At 44.7% G+C, this 18,198-nt stretch overlaps 1 protein-coding gene across 2 annotated transcripts; it reads left to right on the top strand.

Moving 5' to 3' along the window:
- The first annotated feature begins 15,336 nt into the window (after nucleotides 1–15,336).
- On the top strand, nucleotides 15,337–17,163 carry LOC137464431 (inositol 1,4,5-trisphosphate receptor-interacting protein-like 1). 2 transcript variants are annotated; one of them, XM_068175779.1, is made up of 2 exons: nucleotides 15,337–16,326; nucleotides 16,548–17,163. In XM_068175779.1, the coding sequence occupies exons 1-2, from the start codon at nucleotides 15,997–15,999 to the stop codon at nucleotides 17,130–17,132; spliced, it is 915 nt and encodes a 304-aa protein (XP_068031880.1). In that variant the 5' UTR covers nucleotides 15,337–15,996; the 3' UTR covers nucleotides 17,133–17,163. The 2 variants fall into 2 exon arrangements, with proteins under 2 accessions (XP_068031880.1, XP_068031879.1); XM_068175778.1 differs by having other exon boundaries at nucleotides 16,545–17,163.
- The last annotated feature ends 1,035 nt before the right edge of the window (nucleotides 17,164–18,198 follow it).

Here is an 18,198-nt window from a genome sequence, read left to right as displayed (position 1 = left end):
GCGTTTTTCTTCAGCAACAACGCCGACGTCCTGCGGCCGCTGGAGCTGTGGATGAACGAGGTGCTGTACGGGGCCTGGTGGGACGTGGCCTTCGTGCAGGGCAGGATCGTGGCCAGCCTGTGCCGCCACGGGCTGCACGAAGAGGCCCTGGTGCGGCAGCTGCAGCCCTACCTGCGGGGGCAGACAGCCGCCTTCGTGAGTCAGCTCCTCGCGGTCGCTGCCGACCGGTGCAGCGAGCTGGTGTGGCGCCGCATGGCCGCCGGCCGCCGCCAGGCCGGCCCCGGCGCTGTCGCCTTCCCTGGCACCAGCAGGGCGCAGGAGGAGCGCCGTGAGGAGCCGGGGCAGGCCGGGGCCGGGACCTGGGGCGCTGGGCAGAGCGGCGGCTGCAGCCGCAGGGCCTCCCGGTAGTCTGGGAGGCGCACAGGCGACGGCGGGCAGGACACCGCGGCCGCCAACAAGAACGCGTGCCGCCGGCAGAACCGGAGTGCTGTGGCAGCACCGGGAGAAACGGGGCCGGGCAACAGCGGGGATCTTTCTTTACTTGAAAGTAAAGAAATTTTGTAAAGAAGCCAAGCCAGAGCCCCAAGAACAGTTTAAAAACCGCGTGAAAAGCCTTAGTCTCTCATTACAAGCCTTGCATGTGGCACTGCCAGCGCTACTACGCGCATGCCTTCTTCTCCCGGTGCTGTGCACACCTTCCCCCTGATGTGCGTCCTGCAACTCCACCTACAGCTACGGTTGTCTGCTGTAGATTGAAGCCCCAGTCCGTCTGTCAGAGTGTATTTCTCACAGTTTCTTCGAGAGATTGTATTATTACCGCCTCAAGTCTTACTACTAGCGTGTGTCTCGGTTTATTAGCAAATTGATGGAATTTCAGACAAACAGAATTCTACATTATACTGCTGTTGAGTTTAACTTCAGCTATGTTTGATGATATTTTTTTTTGTGATTGCGATCAAGACATTTAAATGTGTATTAAAAATTAGGTTTGTTTCCTTTTAAATATCTTACATTAATTCTTTGTGTAGACATTCTGTGAGTGTGAAGACTTAATTCTTTCTATCAAGAGATTGACATGTTGCTAATATTCCAGTAAGAGGTCTTTAATGTTTTTCTTACTTAAAGTAGAAGCCTCTGTGACACATGCTTGAAATTGAAATTTTATTCAATAAAACAGCAATAATTCTGGAAAAAAGAAAAAAAAACTTGTGAGCCTTGATTTGCCTGTATGTGAAAAGACCAAAGCAAAGCTGTTCCTCTCTGTCTTTTTTCCCTGAAGCACTGCATCTCTGTCCTGCTCCCAGCTTTCAGCAGCTGTAACTTGTATGTGCCAGCCTCAGTCTGCTCAAATCAGAGACAAAATTCCCAGTTCCTTAGCACTGGAGGACTGCACCCACAGTTAGTGAAATCATTCTCTTGAACAAAACTAAGAAGTGTTCAATGGTTGCCAGCATTAAATTAAAAAAAAACCATATAGAATTTCAGTAGTAATTTTTGTTTCATTTCTGCTCTTCATCTTTTCCTACAAGTTCATATGCCTTCATACTTTTTTTTTTTTTGTATGTTAAAGCTGCAGCATCATTCACAGTTGTGTTGCTTGCACTACTGAGAGTTACTTAAACAATTTTCTTAATTGGGTCTTTTTTAAATAAATACATTTTGCATTAGTACACTTAAATGGTAGCAATAATACAGCGCTTGTAATAAAACTGCATTTCTGTATAAATTCCTGTTTTCCCTTCTAGATACTTTGAACATCTGTTCAGGGTTTTATTACTTTGGTTTCCATTCTCTGTTGTCCTGTTAAGGAATATAGTATTTAGCAGATTTACTTGTCTCTGAAAAGTGAAAGACTCTGTGATCTCATTGACTGAATAAGAGTGAAAGCCACTGTCTGCTCCTCTCGTACTGCTTTTCAGTGGAATTTGCCAGGCTTTGAGAACTACTGTAGAGAATAATCCAGCTGTTCCCCTTAATGATGATGATACTCAGGGTGCTTATGTGAGTGAGATTCACTTTGTACTGTTAGTGACCTCTTTAATCTTAAGGTTCTTTAAATGGTGTATTTATTATATAAATAATTTTCTGAAATTCCAAGACAGTACAGGATCATGCTTAAAGGTATTAGATCTAAATTCCCCACACCGTATTCCTTCTGCTGTCTCCCTGCCTTATTCACATCAATTAGTTACACAATTTGCAAGCAATTACATTTCTGCTGCTTCTTCTGAGTACTGGGAGTTGTGTGGAAGTCTTGATAACAAATGTGAGGCTGTTTCAAAGAGATTAATCAGAATAAAGTAAGTTTCAGAAACAGAACACTTCCAGAGAGGACATGCCTGGTACAAGGAGTGTGATGTTGGAAATGGATACAGCAAATTATAACATTTTGTGGTTCATGAGACGAAATCAGTGGTGAAATCAGTAAAATTTCCTCTATTATCCTAATTAGGAGGACACATATAAGTAAAAAATAACCTTCCAAGTCACAATAATGCAGAAATGTGAATGCCTGTGCCAGGGATGTGTGTCACCTTATGCCAAATTAGACACGTGAGCAGTAAGTAGGGCAGGGGCAGATTAACAGAAAAGGCAGAGAAAGCAGGTCTGGCTTTCCTTCTTTGACATGGTAAAAAAAAAAAAAATCAAACTGGAAGGCACATACTGCATTTGATAGCAATTGAACATTACAATACAACCACATGTACACTGCAAAAGAGAAATATACTCACAAATAATTAAGTAATTTAATTGTGTTTTAAAAACTTCATTTTGATGACACTACTTTGAAGAATTTCGACCTTGCAAGAGAGAAGAAATGGCATAGAGCTGAAGAGCAGAGTTGATGCTGATATTCTAACAAGGGGGCTTTCCAAAGACCATAGCAGCTCCCCAAGCACTTTCCAGTGATGGCAGTGGTGGGTGATACCTGCCTGTGAGTTATCTGTGGTGAACAGAAGTTTGAATGGGAATTGTTTAGGAATGTTCTAATTAAGAACAGTAATGTGCTGTGAAGGAGAAAATTTTGCAAGAAAATTGCCTGACAAAGAGAGAACTGGAACAAACATAAACCAATGGGAAATATGAGGAACAGGCTGTGTGCAGTTACATTTTGCCCTGAGGTCTGTGCTAGTATAAAAACTGCAGTGCTCTTTTTCTTATTTGCAAAGAATGTGTGGAGGAAGCAAAAGGACTTGCTTGGCAGTAGGATGGGAAATTTTCCTTTAGTGAAGGTAATTGTTATTTTACCCATTACTGGTCAAATGAGTAGAGGGAAGTCGTGTGGCAAGGCTATAGCCATAAGGCAGAGGGGCTTTTGTCCTCTCCTTAGACCTGGTCAGACAAATTGCTTCAGCATTCACCACTTCCTTTGCCTCATTCTCGAGCTGCACAAAGGGTGTGAAGGCATGGCTGCTAATAATCAGCACAAGGACAGGTTTTCTCTTTATGTGCTTCTCCCAGGGTGGTCTGAGGATGGAGCTTTCATCAAGCCAAGTTTGTTAAAGTTTAGAGAGCACGGAGAAGTTTTTTAAATGGAAGAAGTTCTAATAGTCTGACAAATTAGTGTTGTAATTCTGCACTGCTGATGGCTGAGACTTTATAATGAGCCAGAAATGGTTTTGGTCCTCCTTTGTGCAGGAAAAATAGGGTTGCACAGTGACGTGCCATTTTCAGACATTTAATGAAGAGGAGGACTACCACATCAGGTTTCTAAGAGAGGATCATAAATCCTTTAATTTTTGCTTTCCAGTGACCTTCTAATGAGAAAGGGGAGCAAGGGGCAGAGCTTCGTGATTAGCAGGTGTGGTTTTTACTAGCATGTTACCTGAAGTTCCCTGGGACAAAGCTTGTGGAAATTATTCCATTAATGAAAGCTAATGACAGCCCTTCGTTCTATGTTGGACTCTGCTACATCAATGAAGGGGTCAAGGCTGCCTGTCCACAGCTGCATTGTGGTGATTCCTCAGGGGTGATGGTGTTGATGCAGCCCGTTCTTAAAAACACAGAGGGGTGCTGTGGGCTGTGCATCTGTAGGGTGCATACAGAGATACTGTGTGAGGTTTCCATGGTCAAACGTGGCAGAAGATTTCATATGCTTTGCTCAGAAGCTTCCTGACATCCAGCTCAGCATCTGCACTGAACTCCTGACTTGATGAACTGGGTCTAATGACCTGTCATTTAATTTTACTGCAGATTAAATATTGACAACCCAGAAGTGTTGCTCTCCGTCAACACCTTGATAAATGTTTATGGCTTGATGTGTGGAATGTGAGAGCAGCTGTCTTCCTTAATGTTACTTTGGAAGCAGAAAATAAAGTCTTGCAAAGATGATTGTGGTGAACAGGATATCAGTGTGGATGTTGCCACATTGTGCTAATTAGATGGTGAAGTTGCAATGGTTTTTGTGGTACATATCCTGCCATTAATTTTTGTGCTTTTCAAAGCTTTTGTATGCTTTTCAAAGCTTTATATCCTCATCAGATAGACTGATGAGGTTAAACCATTAACACAAAATGCAGAACAAAGTATCTTGCTCTGTTTTTCATTTCACAGTATTGAAAGCTATTTAGGCACTTTGCATAGCATTGGGAAAAAAATAAATCTCAGATGCATTTTGCTGGATTAAATGGCAAATCCAACCCTTGGTGTGGACTTATGGTATCAATCAGCATCCTGGAAATTGCAGTGATGTGATGTAGATGGTTATATCAACATCAAATGCAGCCAAAGGTTCAGGGATCAAAGTCCCACAAGAGGAATGATGACAAGGAAACGAAACAATCCTGGAATAAAATAGCTTATCTTGACAGCTATTCCGCAGCCTGCAGAAGGGGGAGAAAGGTAATTTGATTTGGGTAACCAGTTTTTTGCATATTCTTGGGAGTGTTGGAAAATGTATGTGATTTCTGCTTTGAAGACAGGCTGTGAAGAAGTTACAGAAGGAGGGGAACATTCATGCTCTGCTGGAAGGCAGCTACTTTGATCTGACACCAATTGTTACCTTTAAGGCCAGACCTTGTGCTTCAGTGACAGCTGCAATAAAGATGTCATTCTGGAAAGCATGAATGTCTTAAAATAAAATCCACAGTTTAAAATTTGGTTGAGTTACATACAGATTATTTCACAATATTTTACTCTGAGTGTGTGCAAGTATGTTTTTACCAGCTGTGTGTTAGGGCTTCTCTTTGTTTTTTCCTTATCCCTGAAACTGAGCACCTTTGTTCTCTGACCTGCAGCTTTGGCTTAGTTCATGGTGCCAGAAGTGTCTTTCAAAGATCCAGAACTCTAAGCATTAGGTTATATGCAGTTCTTCAGAGATTTCTGTGTTTGCTCCATAAAATGGTATCATTTCCATGTGACATCTTTTGCTCTGACAAATCTCACTCACATGCCATGTAAATATCTCCAGGAAAGTGTGTATCTTCCCACCATTGCCCTCAGATGCTCATCAACATCCCTGCTTGTTCTTAACCATGTGTGGATCATGTAATTGATTCACACCATATGTTCAATTACGTTGCCTTTGGTGGTTTATTTATTTTTATTTTTTTGTAAGTTGTTTCACAGATATAATACTTTTCTTATTTTTTTCTTAGGCAGCAGTCACTGTACACCTAAGAGGTAGCTTTGCAAAACCTTCAGTCTGTCACCTTCAGTGAAACACCTGGAGTTCACTGAGATGTGATGGCAATCCAGACTTTGACAAGCAACTTTGCATTTCTCAAAGCTGATTTTTTTTTTTGTAATTTCTGCAACTCTGCCCAGTTTGCCATATCCATGGCTACAAACAGTTGAGACTTCTAACAAAACTTAAGCCAATTAATGACAACACTGCCAAATAAAAGTTGTCTGTTTCAACACACCTCCAATTTACAGCAGATACTTCAATGGACATGTTTGGGTACTTTGGTGTGATCCATACCATTGTTTTTTTTGGGATGAATTGGGCAGCTGCACTATCCAGGCTGCACAGCATTCAACCTCCAGGTAGCTGCTGCTGTGGAAGCTGGAGGCACAAGCTCCTGCACCAGGGCAGAGTGCATTAGAAAGTGCATTAGGAACAAGGCACCTTCACAAGGAGACTGCCTTCTTTTCCCAGCAAGCAGCAGTTTTTCATTGCAATAACTGACATTTTCCCAGGTTTGATGAAACAAATATGCATAGTCTAATCCTGATCTGCATGTGGAGACAGTTTCAGCTGATGCTTGCAACATGGTGGTGGCTAAGGGCTTTCTTTAGATCAAGGGCTGTTCTTTTTTGGGCTGTGCATGGGAAACTTCTTCCCAAGCAGAGGATGTGTAGGGTGAGAATTGGTAAAACTTTCTGCATTTTTTCCACTGGAGATGTTCTATCATCAACAGTGGCTGTTGTCACTGCTGGTATTTCTGTTAATGAATAGCAGCAGACAGTGCTTCATTTCTATCTGCCTGAACATTTGAGCCAGAGTGGGAAAGAGCAGAGGAAGGGTGGTTTGTGTGCCGTATGGCTGTGTTTGATGAAAAGGAACAAGATCTCTTTGCACCAGACCCTGAGATCCCAGAGGAGAGTCCCTTTGCTTGGCATACTGAGACAGAACAAAGGGAAAAAACACAGGAGAGTCCTGATGGGGTTTTTGCCTATGGTAAGCAGGGAGTGTCTTCAGGAAAGTGGTCTTCATCTCGTCTAATTTTCCCCAAAACTGCTAGTTTGGAGAAAGGACCATTTTTTCTTCCAAATAAGGCTGGTGCTCAGGGCTCTTCATCATTTGTACACCAAATACTTCAGTGAGGCTCCACCTCAGGAAGGAAAAGTCGCCTTTGTTGTGCCCATGAGGAGCCAAGACACAGCAGGGAGTGCTGGGGCAGGAGCTGGGGGTGCTGCACTTTTCCTTCAACTTCATTGCTTCCCAGAGCTGCTGAATCTCACTTCCACTGGTGCCTCATTCTGCCCATCTGAATACTGTGGAGAGTAATGTGTCCTTGAGGACTTTGCCATTTCCAGAAAAAAGTACAGCAAAAGAGATAGTTATTTCAGTGCTTGTGATGTTAAATGCCAACTGCTCAAGATATGCTGCTGGAAACCCCATGGTTTCAAAAAGCTGCATTTCTTAAGTGTTGCATTTTTAATGCTGTGTAAGTGTGCAGAGTGGGAAAGCCAAGGATAACAGGAAACGAAGTGAGGAATAATATAATTTTGGGCTGCAACTTCCAGGTAACAGCAGTGTTACTTGGTGCACATCATGATGGAAGATGAGCACTGACCTGCTCCTGCCTGTCTGTCTGTGCACAGTGAGCAGGAGGGGTGAAACATGGTCAGTGTAATTCACTTATGACATATTAATGGGGAGAGCAAATAGAGCTGAGATTTTCCATTTTTTGCTTTGCAAAGGAGGACACAGCGTTGCAAAGCTAGGACGGTTTTAAGAGGTAAATAGCTCGCAATAAACAATTATCTTTCTAAAGATTCAATGCCAATTGCTAGAAAAAAAGCAAGGCTGCATGTCCAGTTAGCCTGCTGTAGTCTGGCAGAAAAAGAAAAGCACAATCTATTAATTTATTTATTTATGCTTGAAGTCATTTGGTCTAATAAAAAATAAAACTTTTGCTCCTCGGTGGCATTTTTCAATAACAAAAACCCTACATACAGCCAAAATGTTTGGACCAGCTCCACTTGAATCTATCTTTTTACCATTACTGGGCTTTTGAACTTAGAGTGTAATTTCTGATGTCTTATTTCAGAGTTATCAGCTGAAAATAGATTTTGCTGAACTGATTTCCTGACATGAGATGTTATGAAGGAATTACTTCTAACTGATGCTCTAAGCTACAAAATACAGTGTTTACTGAAATGTCGTCATCTTCTTTATGTTTTGAGAACAGTAACCTTTTTTTGAGCTGCCAGTTTCATTGTATTTGTAGTTTGTGCTCGTTTCAAAACATTTGGAGAGAAAAAAAGGAGAAAGGCATATATGCACCAAGGAAAAGATATGATAAGATTGCACAGGAGATTTCTGCTTAAAAGTAATGTTTTTGCAGCGTGACAAATGTCTCGGGTATATGATGACAGGCACAAATGAACACGTTATTTGTGATTTCTGAGCTGAACAATGTGAATAACCTAGTCGAGGTCAGTGACAATGATGGATGGATCTGCTCAAGACCGTCACAGATTCATTGCAATTCTGCCATCTCTGTCTCTTAAGAGGACCTTCAATCAATAAATAAACAGCAGTAGAATGCCTTAGAATTGGGAGCAGGAGAAATTAACAGAAAGTCTTGCTCTTTCTGTTGGGCCAGAAAGTTAACTATGCAGCTAAATAGCTCTTTTTTGTTCCCTCCTATCAATATGTTGATAACACACACTCTACTTCCATTGCTTTCTGTATGATTTTTTAGGGGTGCATGATAAAGGTTGCTGTAGTTTCTGAAGAACTTTCCCTGAAGTGACTCACCCTGGACAAACGTTTCATTTATATACAGTCAGTGGTGCTGTCTCACCCAGTGTTTGTACCAGGAGAAAGAGGGTTATAAAATAAACCAAGAGTGTATCTATCAAAACAGCTACACAGCTTAGGTTGCAGGGTATTTAAATTCTTTTGTTTTCAAATGCAGCTGTAATTTAGCTCTGGACTGAACACAGTCATGGCTGTAGGATAGGATGCTGAGGTTTTTCCTTCATCAAAGATGCATTCTGTAAATGTGAGAGCATCTGAACCAGGGAAGGCCTGAGCTTTTATCAGCTTCTGTGAGACTGAGGGGAGACCTCATCATAGTCTACAACCTCCTCATGAGGGGCAGCACTGATCTCTTCTCTGTGGTGACCAGTGACAGGAATGGGAATGGCTGAAGCTGTGTTAGGAGAGGTTTAGGCTGGATATATAAGGAAAAGGTTCTTCCCCCAGAGAATGGTGGGCACTGAAGAAGCTCCCCAGGGAATGGTCACAGCCCCAAGGCTAACAGAGCTCCAGGAGCATTCAGACACCACTCCCAGGCACAGGCTGGGATTGTTGGGGTGTCCTGTGAAAGGCCAGGAGTTGGACTGGATGATCCCTGTGGATCCCTTCTAACTCAGGATATTACTGTGTGATTCTTCCAGATGCCTGTCACCATGCAAAAGAAATCCAGGCACAAAGCCCGCATTGGCATGTTGGTGGGCATACACTCTTAAACAGATTTAGAAACAGCTTGTAAATTTAGGTTTACAGGCTTACCAGACTTGTGTTTTCTTTGGGCTCTGTATTTTCTTTCCTGTTGGGCTAGTATTGAAGTAAAGCTTTAAATTTACAGACTATTTTTTCTCAGTAGAGGAATGCCATAATGACAGGGAGCTGGCCTCGCAAAGGAGAGATCTGTTTCATGTAGATCCCTAAGCTGCTCTGGAGTTTACGGGATGAGGAAGCAGCGGTGTTACTTTGTCAAGCTCTCCCAGGATGTGATGTTCTGCCCCCTTGGCCAGAATACAATGCAAGCATTTGAAATCACTCTCTTGGTCACTCACTTTATCTGTATCCCATCCCAGATTTATTTCCATCTGCGTGGAAAGAGAGAAGGACGAGGACCCAAAGGTGGGAAGCACACTCCAGTTAATGAACTTTCTTGAGGAGCAGAGTATATGATCTCCAGAAATCTCTTTTAATATCTCTAGTCATTGTTCTGAACTTTTGGGTCTTCAGTTGTGTGAAACAGATGAAGCAACAGTGGGCCCAGTGCTATAGACGGGAATGTCTACAGGCTTGTTTGTTTATTTGCTGACTCTTCTTTGGCCTGCAGTGAAGTGGTGAGGTGGGATTGAAATTTTACCTTGTTTTTTGTTAATAAGCAAAATTATCAAGTTTCTGCAGAAAAAAAACCCTGAAACAGCTGCTTATTGAGCCTTCTAGAAGGCTATGTAACTAGTTATTTTCCTGATTCTAGAGAAATAATAGCACCTTCACAAACTGCAATTGTGACAGAGAAGGCTGGAGGGTATTTCAGGACATCATAAAGTGAGGCTTCTCACTGTTCTCCAGAAACAGCAATCCCACAGACTCTCTGATTAATTACATTTTACATTTCTCCTTAATTTCTCTCCTAGACCTTCCTTACTCCACATTTAGTTCCTGATTTCTTTGCCAATGCTCTTCAAGGAAGTTTATTACTTTCTTATGAGAAACCACCTTCTGTGGATTGCAAGACTTGTATTCTCTGCACAAAACTACTGCTGCTCCTTCATCCCTCCATCAGAAGCTGCATTTTGCAGAGCAATCTGCGTTCTGTATTTCCATCAGGTGGTTCACCATCATCAGTTAAAATTGTGTCAAACGGAAATTTAACAGTACTGGGTAGAAGAGGAGCTTCAGGTATCTCTGTCCTGTGCAGTTGGGAAACATCAATGACCTCAGGATCCTGCCTTGCTGACTCTTGTCACATTTCATTATTCTGTTTACCAAGATAGGGAAAAAATATCTCATTTAACATGTAGAATGATTAAAATAATAAAGGACTGTCATAGCCAGATAGGGAAAGTATCTGATATATCTCTTGTAAGAGCTCTGCAATCCTTTTAACAGACAACACACAGACTGCAAAATGGTTGCAGTAATACTCTTACTGGCAAAATAATCTTACACTGGAATCAGGAATTCTTATCTTCCTAGTTTGTTTAAGCATGGTGGGCTCCACCTTCAAAATGAGTGTGTGAAAAAAACCCAAATTCTACATCCAGGCACAGAAGAGTAGGTCTGGATAAAAAAAAGAAATGCATTTGGATCTGCAGCATCACTCTGTTCCAGTCAGTTTGCACTGTGTTCAGTACACCAGCTAGGTAGTTGTCCCTGTAAACTTGCAGGTGCATTATTGTGGTAATTTTCCCTCGGAGTTGCCTGTATGAATGGCAGGTTTTCACTAGCACGGCCAGAGCCAAGATGCACTCTGTGCTTGTGTGTGCATGCTGCAAGGAAGGAATTGGAATAGCTGTTATCTCTGTAGTCTCTTCTTGGAGTGCAAATCCTCTTTAAATTCTCGACACTTGAAGCTCAAGACCTGAAAACGTGAAGTAAGTTTAACAGGAATGTCACAGAATCTTTCCATGATCCAGCCCTTCTGCACCTTCATTCTGCACAAGCATCAATTATACTGCCTCACACCATCTAGAGTTCATTTTTCTGCACAGAATTAAACAAGAAAAAACATCTCTGAAAAGTTCCTGAAAGGAGTCATGTGGATAAAAGTAGAAGTGTTCCAGTAATATTTGGCACATGGGTTGGGAGGCATGAAAGATGTAGCCACTTCAGCTTTGGTTGTTTTCACCTTGCTGAGAAGGCACTACAGCTTCCCCTTCCCCTTCCCCTTCCCCTTTCCCTTTCCCTTTCCCTTTCCCCTTCCCCTTCCCCTTCCCCTTCCCCTTCCCCTTCCCCTTCCCCTTCCCCTTCCCTTTCCCCTTCCCCTTCCCTTTCCCCTTCCCCTTCCCCTTCCCTGTCCTCCCCTTCCCTCTCTTTTTTTCTTTTTTCTTTCTTTCTGTTGTACTGCTACTGAATTTTTGTAAGATATCCTTTGTAAGGTGCAATTCAATTAATTCCATTGAAGTGGGAATTACTCTTACCAGGGGAATATCTCAATACCTGTTATATCTCTATATGAGTTGTATATATTTGCTATTATGAGTGTCTGTTATTTGAGTTCCTGTCTCTTAAATGTGAACTACAAAAACATCCTCCAAGGGAGACTGACAGAAGTGCTTCAAAATTTGGTCCTGAGAGTCAGTCTTCTAACACTTCCCCATGGAAAAAAGAGTAGAGTCAGTTATGATGCAGTTCAGAAATCAAAGTGACAGTGGAAAGAACTGAATATTAAACATGGTCTATTTCCTGAGAGTCAGTTTATAATTTGAACATTCAAAGTGGTTTTGGAACAGTTCTGCTGATGAGCATTGTTTGTGGTAATTCTGAGCAATTGGTGAATTCTTTTTCTCTAAAGATTAAAACAGAAGTGGTGAAATTAATAATTGGAATAGGAAATGTCATATAAGAACTTAGTGCAATCTGGAATATTTTATTGAAGAGTGATATTAAAAAAAGTAGGTAGATGTGGCTTCCTGACTATGAGATTTAGCACTTGTTTCTTTTCAGTTGATAGTTTCTGTATGTGATTAAATCTTACCTTTGGTGATACTGTGGGATGTAAGCCTGCATCTGTTATAAAAAGTAAAATCTGACACTTTTTTTCCACTTTTTTTCCATTCGGATTCTCTTTTTTCTACAGGCCAATGCAGTGGAAACAGAGGTGCCAGAAACATACTATGTATGCCCTGTCTGGCTGTCGGCCTCGGGCAAAGCTCCCACCTGAGTCTCCATGGCCACGACTGCTTGGCACAGCAGGCTGAGAACAGCGACCACCAGGAGTAGTTCTCTGGGAGCCCAGGCCTGTTACAAACGACCCAGACCCCAAGTGGGAATGAGTTATAGACGTTTTATTGAGAACAATAAAAAAATCAGCAAAGCAAAGGGGACAGCACTGGGTGCGTGGCAAAATGCCAGAGGCTCGTGCAGAAAATGGCGGCTCCACCTTCTATACACCTGATATTGCATCAGCTGTATGCATTGTGAGAAACGACACCTCGCTTCTTAAAATTTTAAAAGGTTTATTGAACCGCAGCAAGGGACTGAATAAGGAAAAAGGGACAGCAATGGGTGCTTAGCAGCCAGAGGCGCACCACCCTCACCCGTAACAATCCTTATATACATTATTGCCACGTCAACACCCTGGTAAGCCGACCCTCCCCACACTCGTGCACACTCCAACCCAGCTCCTCCTTTGTCCCGCCTTTTGGAGTCTGTGCAGTCCATCTTGCTTTGACTTTCCCAATGGTCAGAGATAAACTTTCAACATTACAAAACTCATATATAAAAACACCAGACCTCAACGGAACTTCTTTTAACCTTATAATATAAATTTAATGTTTGCGAGAGCCAACATTGCACTATCCGTTTATTACATGCATGTTTATTTTTGGTTTTAAATAGTCTTGCCATATATCACTCTTTTCATCGCTGACATAGTTTTGTCGCTGTGGTCAGCACGGTCCTCATTAGATGCAATTCTACCCCTTTTAAGGTCGTGTCTCAAAAGTTTGTTGAGGAACAGTATGTCCAATACAAACTCATAAACCCCCATTACACCACACGAAACCATATTATCCTTGTGAAAGCCAATTTTACAACTAGGCTATTGTAACAACATTAACCACTTTATAACATATAGTACGATCTTAATATTAACAATTTTATAATATTTAATATCAATTAATATAATACTTTGCGAAAGCCAATTCCCACTAGCTTGTTTCTCACAGGCTCAAGGCACTCTGAGCCCACTCTCCCCCAAATTCGAGCCCTGAGGGGTTTGGTGTCACAATGCATCCCCTGGGGACAGCAGAGTCAGCCAGTGAGGTCAGCCCATTATGACTGCACTGAGTCGGAAGTGGAAGATTGACCACACCTTTATCAGAGAGCTAAGGAAATTGCAATTGTGCCTGACAACCTGAAACTACAGCCAATTAAATTCATTCAATTGACTGCAGAAAAGAGACTTTGGCATGAATGCAGAGAAGAGTGATAGAAAAGGAGGGCAGGAAGAAAGGGAAAGGACCATGAAACCAGTCAGAGCAAGAGGAGACAATAGCAGAAGTAGGGTTCATATGGACACTGATCATACATGGGGATCTGGCAGCTGTGCTTAAAAATAATCACTAAAGAACAGAACCAAACTCAACTATTCAACCCATCAAAGAATCCCCAAACCCAGGAAAAAATACACAGATCACACACCAGGCTGACTGGTATGGTTGACACATCTGAGGGATCAGATACCATCCAGAGGGACCTGGACAAACTCAACATGGGGGGCCATGGGAATGTCACCAGGTTCTACAGTGCTGCAGTTGCAGCCCAGAAATCCAACCGTGTCCTGGGCTGGCCTTCAACATACCTTCCATCCAAAACTGACTCTAGAAATTAATGATTTCAGGTAAACTGAGAGTGTCTTCCTATTGGGGACTTGCTGTGTGTATGGCATGTTCCACCCTCCAGACAAATGGTTTGCCAAAAGACATAAAACAATGAAACTAAACAAATTTCTGGACCACAAAACACACTCTAGTTGAAACGCAGATGCCACTCATAAAACTCAGTACCAGTGCATTTAGTTGGAAGCTTAGATATCAAGACTGTATCTTTAACTGAATTTCACATGAATCGAATATCTTCTATTGTGTTTAAGAAGCAGTTGTTGTCACTCATATTTCTTGTGTGTGTTATAAATGGCAAGAAAATGCAATCTTTGCTCTTCTGACACAGCTCTCTCTGTTCATGATGTGGGACAGTGTGAGTGCTGATGTGCAGGAGTTCCTGCTGATGGAAGGGACAGGGATGAGGATGCAGCAGGCACAGTGCCAAGCTGACAGAGGGAGGAGCTCTGACAGTGGCACTGAAGGAGGAGAGTTTCCAGGCGGGACAGAAAACAGCTCTTTGTTTGACCTCTTCTTTCAGTGCTGCTAAGAATGTAGTCTGGAGCAAGCTGGGAACACCCAGAGCACAGAGCCCTTTCCAGGCAGGGCTGTGTTGGCTGAAGGGGCAGAGGGAGCCCATCAGGGATGAGACACAAACCAGCAGGGGAATGAGGAACCCCTGTGGTGGCAGTGAGCAGCTCTGGGCTCTGGTCTCTCTGGTGACATTTTCTATTGAACCATCTCCAAGGACTTCTGTTGTGTTCTGTATTTCTAAGTGTCTGCCTTCTTGGTGTTGGTTGTCTCCTACACCTTTATTTCTCCAAATTACTGGAAGTTTTAAGTTGCATTGGATAGGAAATGTTGTGAAAAAAAGTAATTTTATATGAATGCAGTTCCCTTAAAATAATTCTAAATTTTAAGAAACTTTTAACTCTAAATGAGCCTGAAATGAGGGGATTTTTATGGGAAAGCGGGAGTGTTCTTCCCAGGAATGTACCATTCCTATGCTTTAACTCAGGTTAGGTGTGGACTGTCCAAAGACTGGAGCTATTTGAATGTTAAGCCCAGAATCATGTGTGCTGCCAAGAATGAACTTCAGCAGTCTCATATCTAAGTGTGCAGAGTTGGGACAGATAAACAAACAAGAAAGGCTTTGAGCAAAACGTCCCCGTTCTTCCAGAAGCATGGCAGCGACATTGCACCAGAGAGCAGCGGGGCACTGCCAAGAAATCCCCAACACTCAGGTGTTGATTTGCCCTTTGTTTGCTGCTGAGTGCTCCACCCAAATTCTACAACTCTCAGACATGAGGCTGTAGCTGGGTGAGGATGGATTTCTTCTCCCAAGAAACAAGGGACAGGAGGAGAGGAAATGTGCTCAAATTGCAACAGGTGAGGTTTAGGTTCACCTGGAGGGCAGTCAGGGGTAGTGAGCACTGGGGAATCCAGCTCCAGTCCCCATCCATGTCCCTTTCAGGGATGGCTTTAGGGTGTCTGCAGCCTGGATCCAGAGCGCCCTGGGGGGCTCCTGTGGCTGGCTTTGCACCCAGGGTGAGGATGCCCAGGAGCCGCTGAGGCCGGCAGTGGGGACCAAGGCTGGGGCTTGTGGGCTGGGAGTTGTGGCTCTGGGGCTGTGACATGCCAGGGCACGGGTGACAGTGGGAGCTGTGAGCAGGGGCACGGCCAGCTTGGCAGCTGAGTGACATGGTTCTGCTGGCTGTGACATCACAGAGGACAGGTCATGCTGGTACCTGTGTCCAGGGGCAGCAGCGGGCAGCTGGATTCTGGCAGCCAGTGAGTGCACACGCAGGGGGAATGCTGGGTTGGATGGGGGCTGGGGAAGGTGCCCTGGGGGTTTAAAGCCAGAGTGAGAGCTGGGACCCTCAGGGCAGGGCACTGTCCTCAGGGCTGGGGGAAGAGGGGCTTGGGCTGTCAGCGTGGCAGGTGCCCAGAGAGGCTCTGGGGACATTCCAGGTGCCACCAGCCCCCTGCTCCATCCCAGCCAGACATGCTGAGCCCCCTTTCTCCCACCAGGCCATGTCTCCAACGGTGGCCTTCATCCTGGCCCTGTTAGCCACCCACGCTGGGCAGAAGGTGAATCTCCAAATTGAAAAGGATGATGCCAAATGGATGCTGAAGTGTGAGGAATATTTGCACCAGGAGATGATTTGGCTCCTGCAGGATATTGAGGGGAACAGTGGCATCATGGAAGCCCTACTCTGTTCTGCACTGGAAAAGCAGTGGCTTCTTTGGGTCGGTGCAGCAGCCCTGGTTCTGGTTCTTGCCATGGGCTGCTGTCTGGTCAGGAGCAGAAAGCGTGGCTCTGCCAGCAGGAGGAGGCAGGCGGGATCCAGCAGCAAAGAGGAGGTCAGTGAACATGAGAAGGTCAAGGGTGCAGGCAGGGTGGCAGCACTTTGGCTGTGCCCAGCCCATCTCCAAAGGGCACATCCAGGATAAGGCTGGAGTGGGCTGTGAGCAACCTGATCTAGGTGAGAGTGTCCCTGCTCATTGCTGTGGGGTCACACTGGATGGTCCTTAAAGGTCACTCCCAAGCTCAGCTGTTCTGTGATTCTGTGATTCTGCAGCAGGGCCTGCCCAGCACAAAGGTGCTGCAGGAGCTGGTGGACGAGCTCCTCGCTGTCTGCCGAGTGCTCTCCCAGAGGAACTTTACGCCGGAGCTGCACCCAGCTGCTGTGATGGACACCAGCCCCACAGCCTGCAGCGTCCAGGAGAACAGCAGCACCTACCGCACGCTGGTCATCCTGCGGCCACCGCCAGGCCACTACTTCAGCCTGGAGAGCACGAAGCGGCCGCCAGCCAGGCACATCCGTGTGGCGCTGGAGTGCCTGTGCTCCGGGGAGCAGCTGCTGGGGCACCGGTGCTTTCTCCACGCCTCTGGTGGCCAGCTGCCCAGGGATCAGGAGTGGTACCTGATGGACACCCTCTGCACGGGCTCATACTCGGACCCAGAGAAAGTCACCCGCTGGGTGCAAACGTTGTTGGCGTCAACCTGGCTGCTCTTGCCGCACTCGCACCACTGCCAGCTCACGGCGCTGCCCTCCGGCAAATCCTGCAGCTTCTGGCTGAGCGGCGCCTTTGGCCTGCACTGCAGCATCGAGATGGCTCTGGCCGTGCAGCGAGGTAGCTCAGGTGCCTACCTGAGCCCTGAGTAGGCAGCAGCCGGCTCTGCCAGCAGCACCGTGTGGGCCACCTCTCTTTCCTAAAATCCACCTATGCTTTATGGATGAGTGTAACGAGCGCGGGTCTCCAGGACGGTTTGGATGGATGAGAGATTTCTGAAGTCAGGTCTTAGAAGATATGGTTTATTAAAAGGGGGAAAGGCCCTGCTTGGAGTTGCCAGGTGCAACTCGTGGCAGGCCCAGGGGGAGAGGGAGAGAGAGAGAGGGCGAGGGTTCCAGGTGAGGGTCCCAGGGGAAGGTCCAAGAGAGGAAGGTCCAAGAGAGCGTCCGGTCCCTCGGGCACACCTTATCAGGGGGCTTCAAGGTGGGCTGGAACAGGACTTGGGCCAATGGGGTCACAGATACCTGATACTTCAGGGGAGGGTTACAGGTGTGGGATGAACCATACATTGGGGGTGAGACAGAGCATTCCATTTGACCCTTGGACCTATCTGCAGGTAAAGGGCATTGTTTAATCAGAAAGGGGGGTTGCTTTCAGCCTGGCTATACTATTGTTTTCTAGTTATTCAGTAGTCAAGGTTTGCTATTTCAAATCTAGTTCTCATCTCAATGTCTGTATTTTCCAAATCTTTTGCCAGGCAATCATATTTATAAGGTTTTCTTATTTCATCTTCCCCAACAGATGAGATTTCTGTCTTTCCATAATGAACTGCTTTTTTTTGTTTTGTTTTGTTTTAATAAACTGGAGAATTTGTGGCAACTTTTGCAAACAGGTGGAAAAATTTGTAATTTTTTTTTTAGAGTAGACTCTATCACTGTCTTTTAACTCTTTCAACTCTCATGGCTGAGGGAGCTTTTATTGCAGCCCTGGAAAGGGCTCTGGGACCCATTGCTTGAGGATGGATATCAGGACTTGGGGAAAAGAACCAAAAGGCTCAAGGAGAAGGCAGAGCAATCAGAGCTGGCACCGCATGGCCCAGAAAGAGCCCCATCTTCTCCTCCTCAATCTTCGCCATCTGCACTGCCGTTTGAAGCACCGGTAGCTAATCTAGCTGATGGGCTTCAGGGTGTCTTGTGGGCCGGGCCCCTCCTCTTTGGG

The sequence above is a fragment of the Anomalospiza imberbis genome, chromosome Z (assembly GCF_031753505.1).
Source record: "Anomalospiza imberbis isolate Cuckoo-Finch-1a 21T00152 chromosome Z, ASM3175350v1, whole genome shotgun sequence".
NCBI lineage: Eukaryota > Metazoa > Chordata > Aves > Passeriformes > Viduidae > Anomalospiza > Anomalospiza imberbis.
This window is presented reverse-complemented; position numbering and strand designations above follow the sequence as displayed.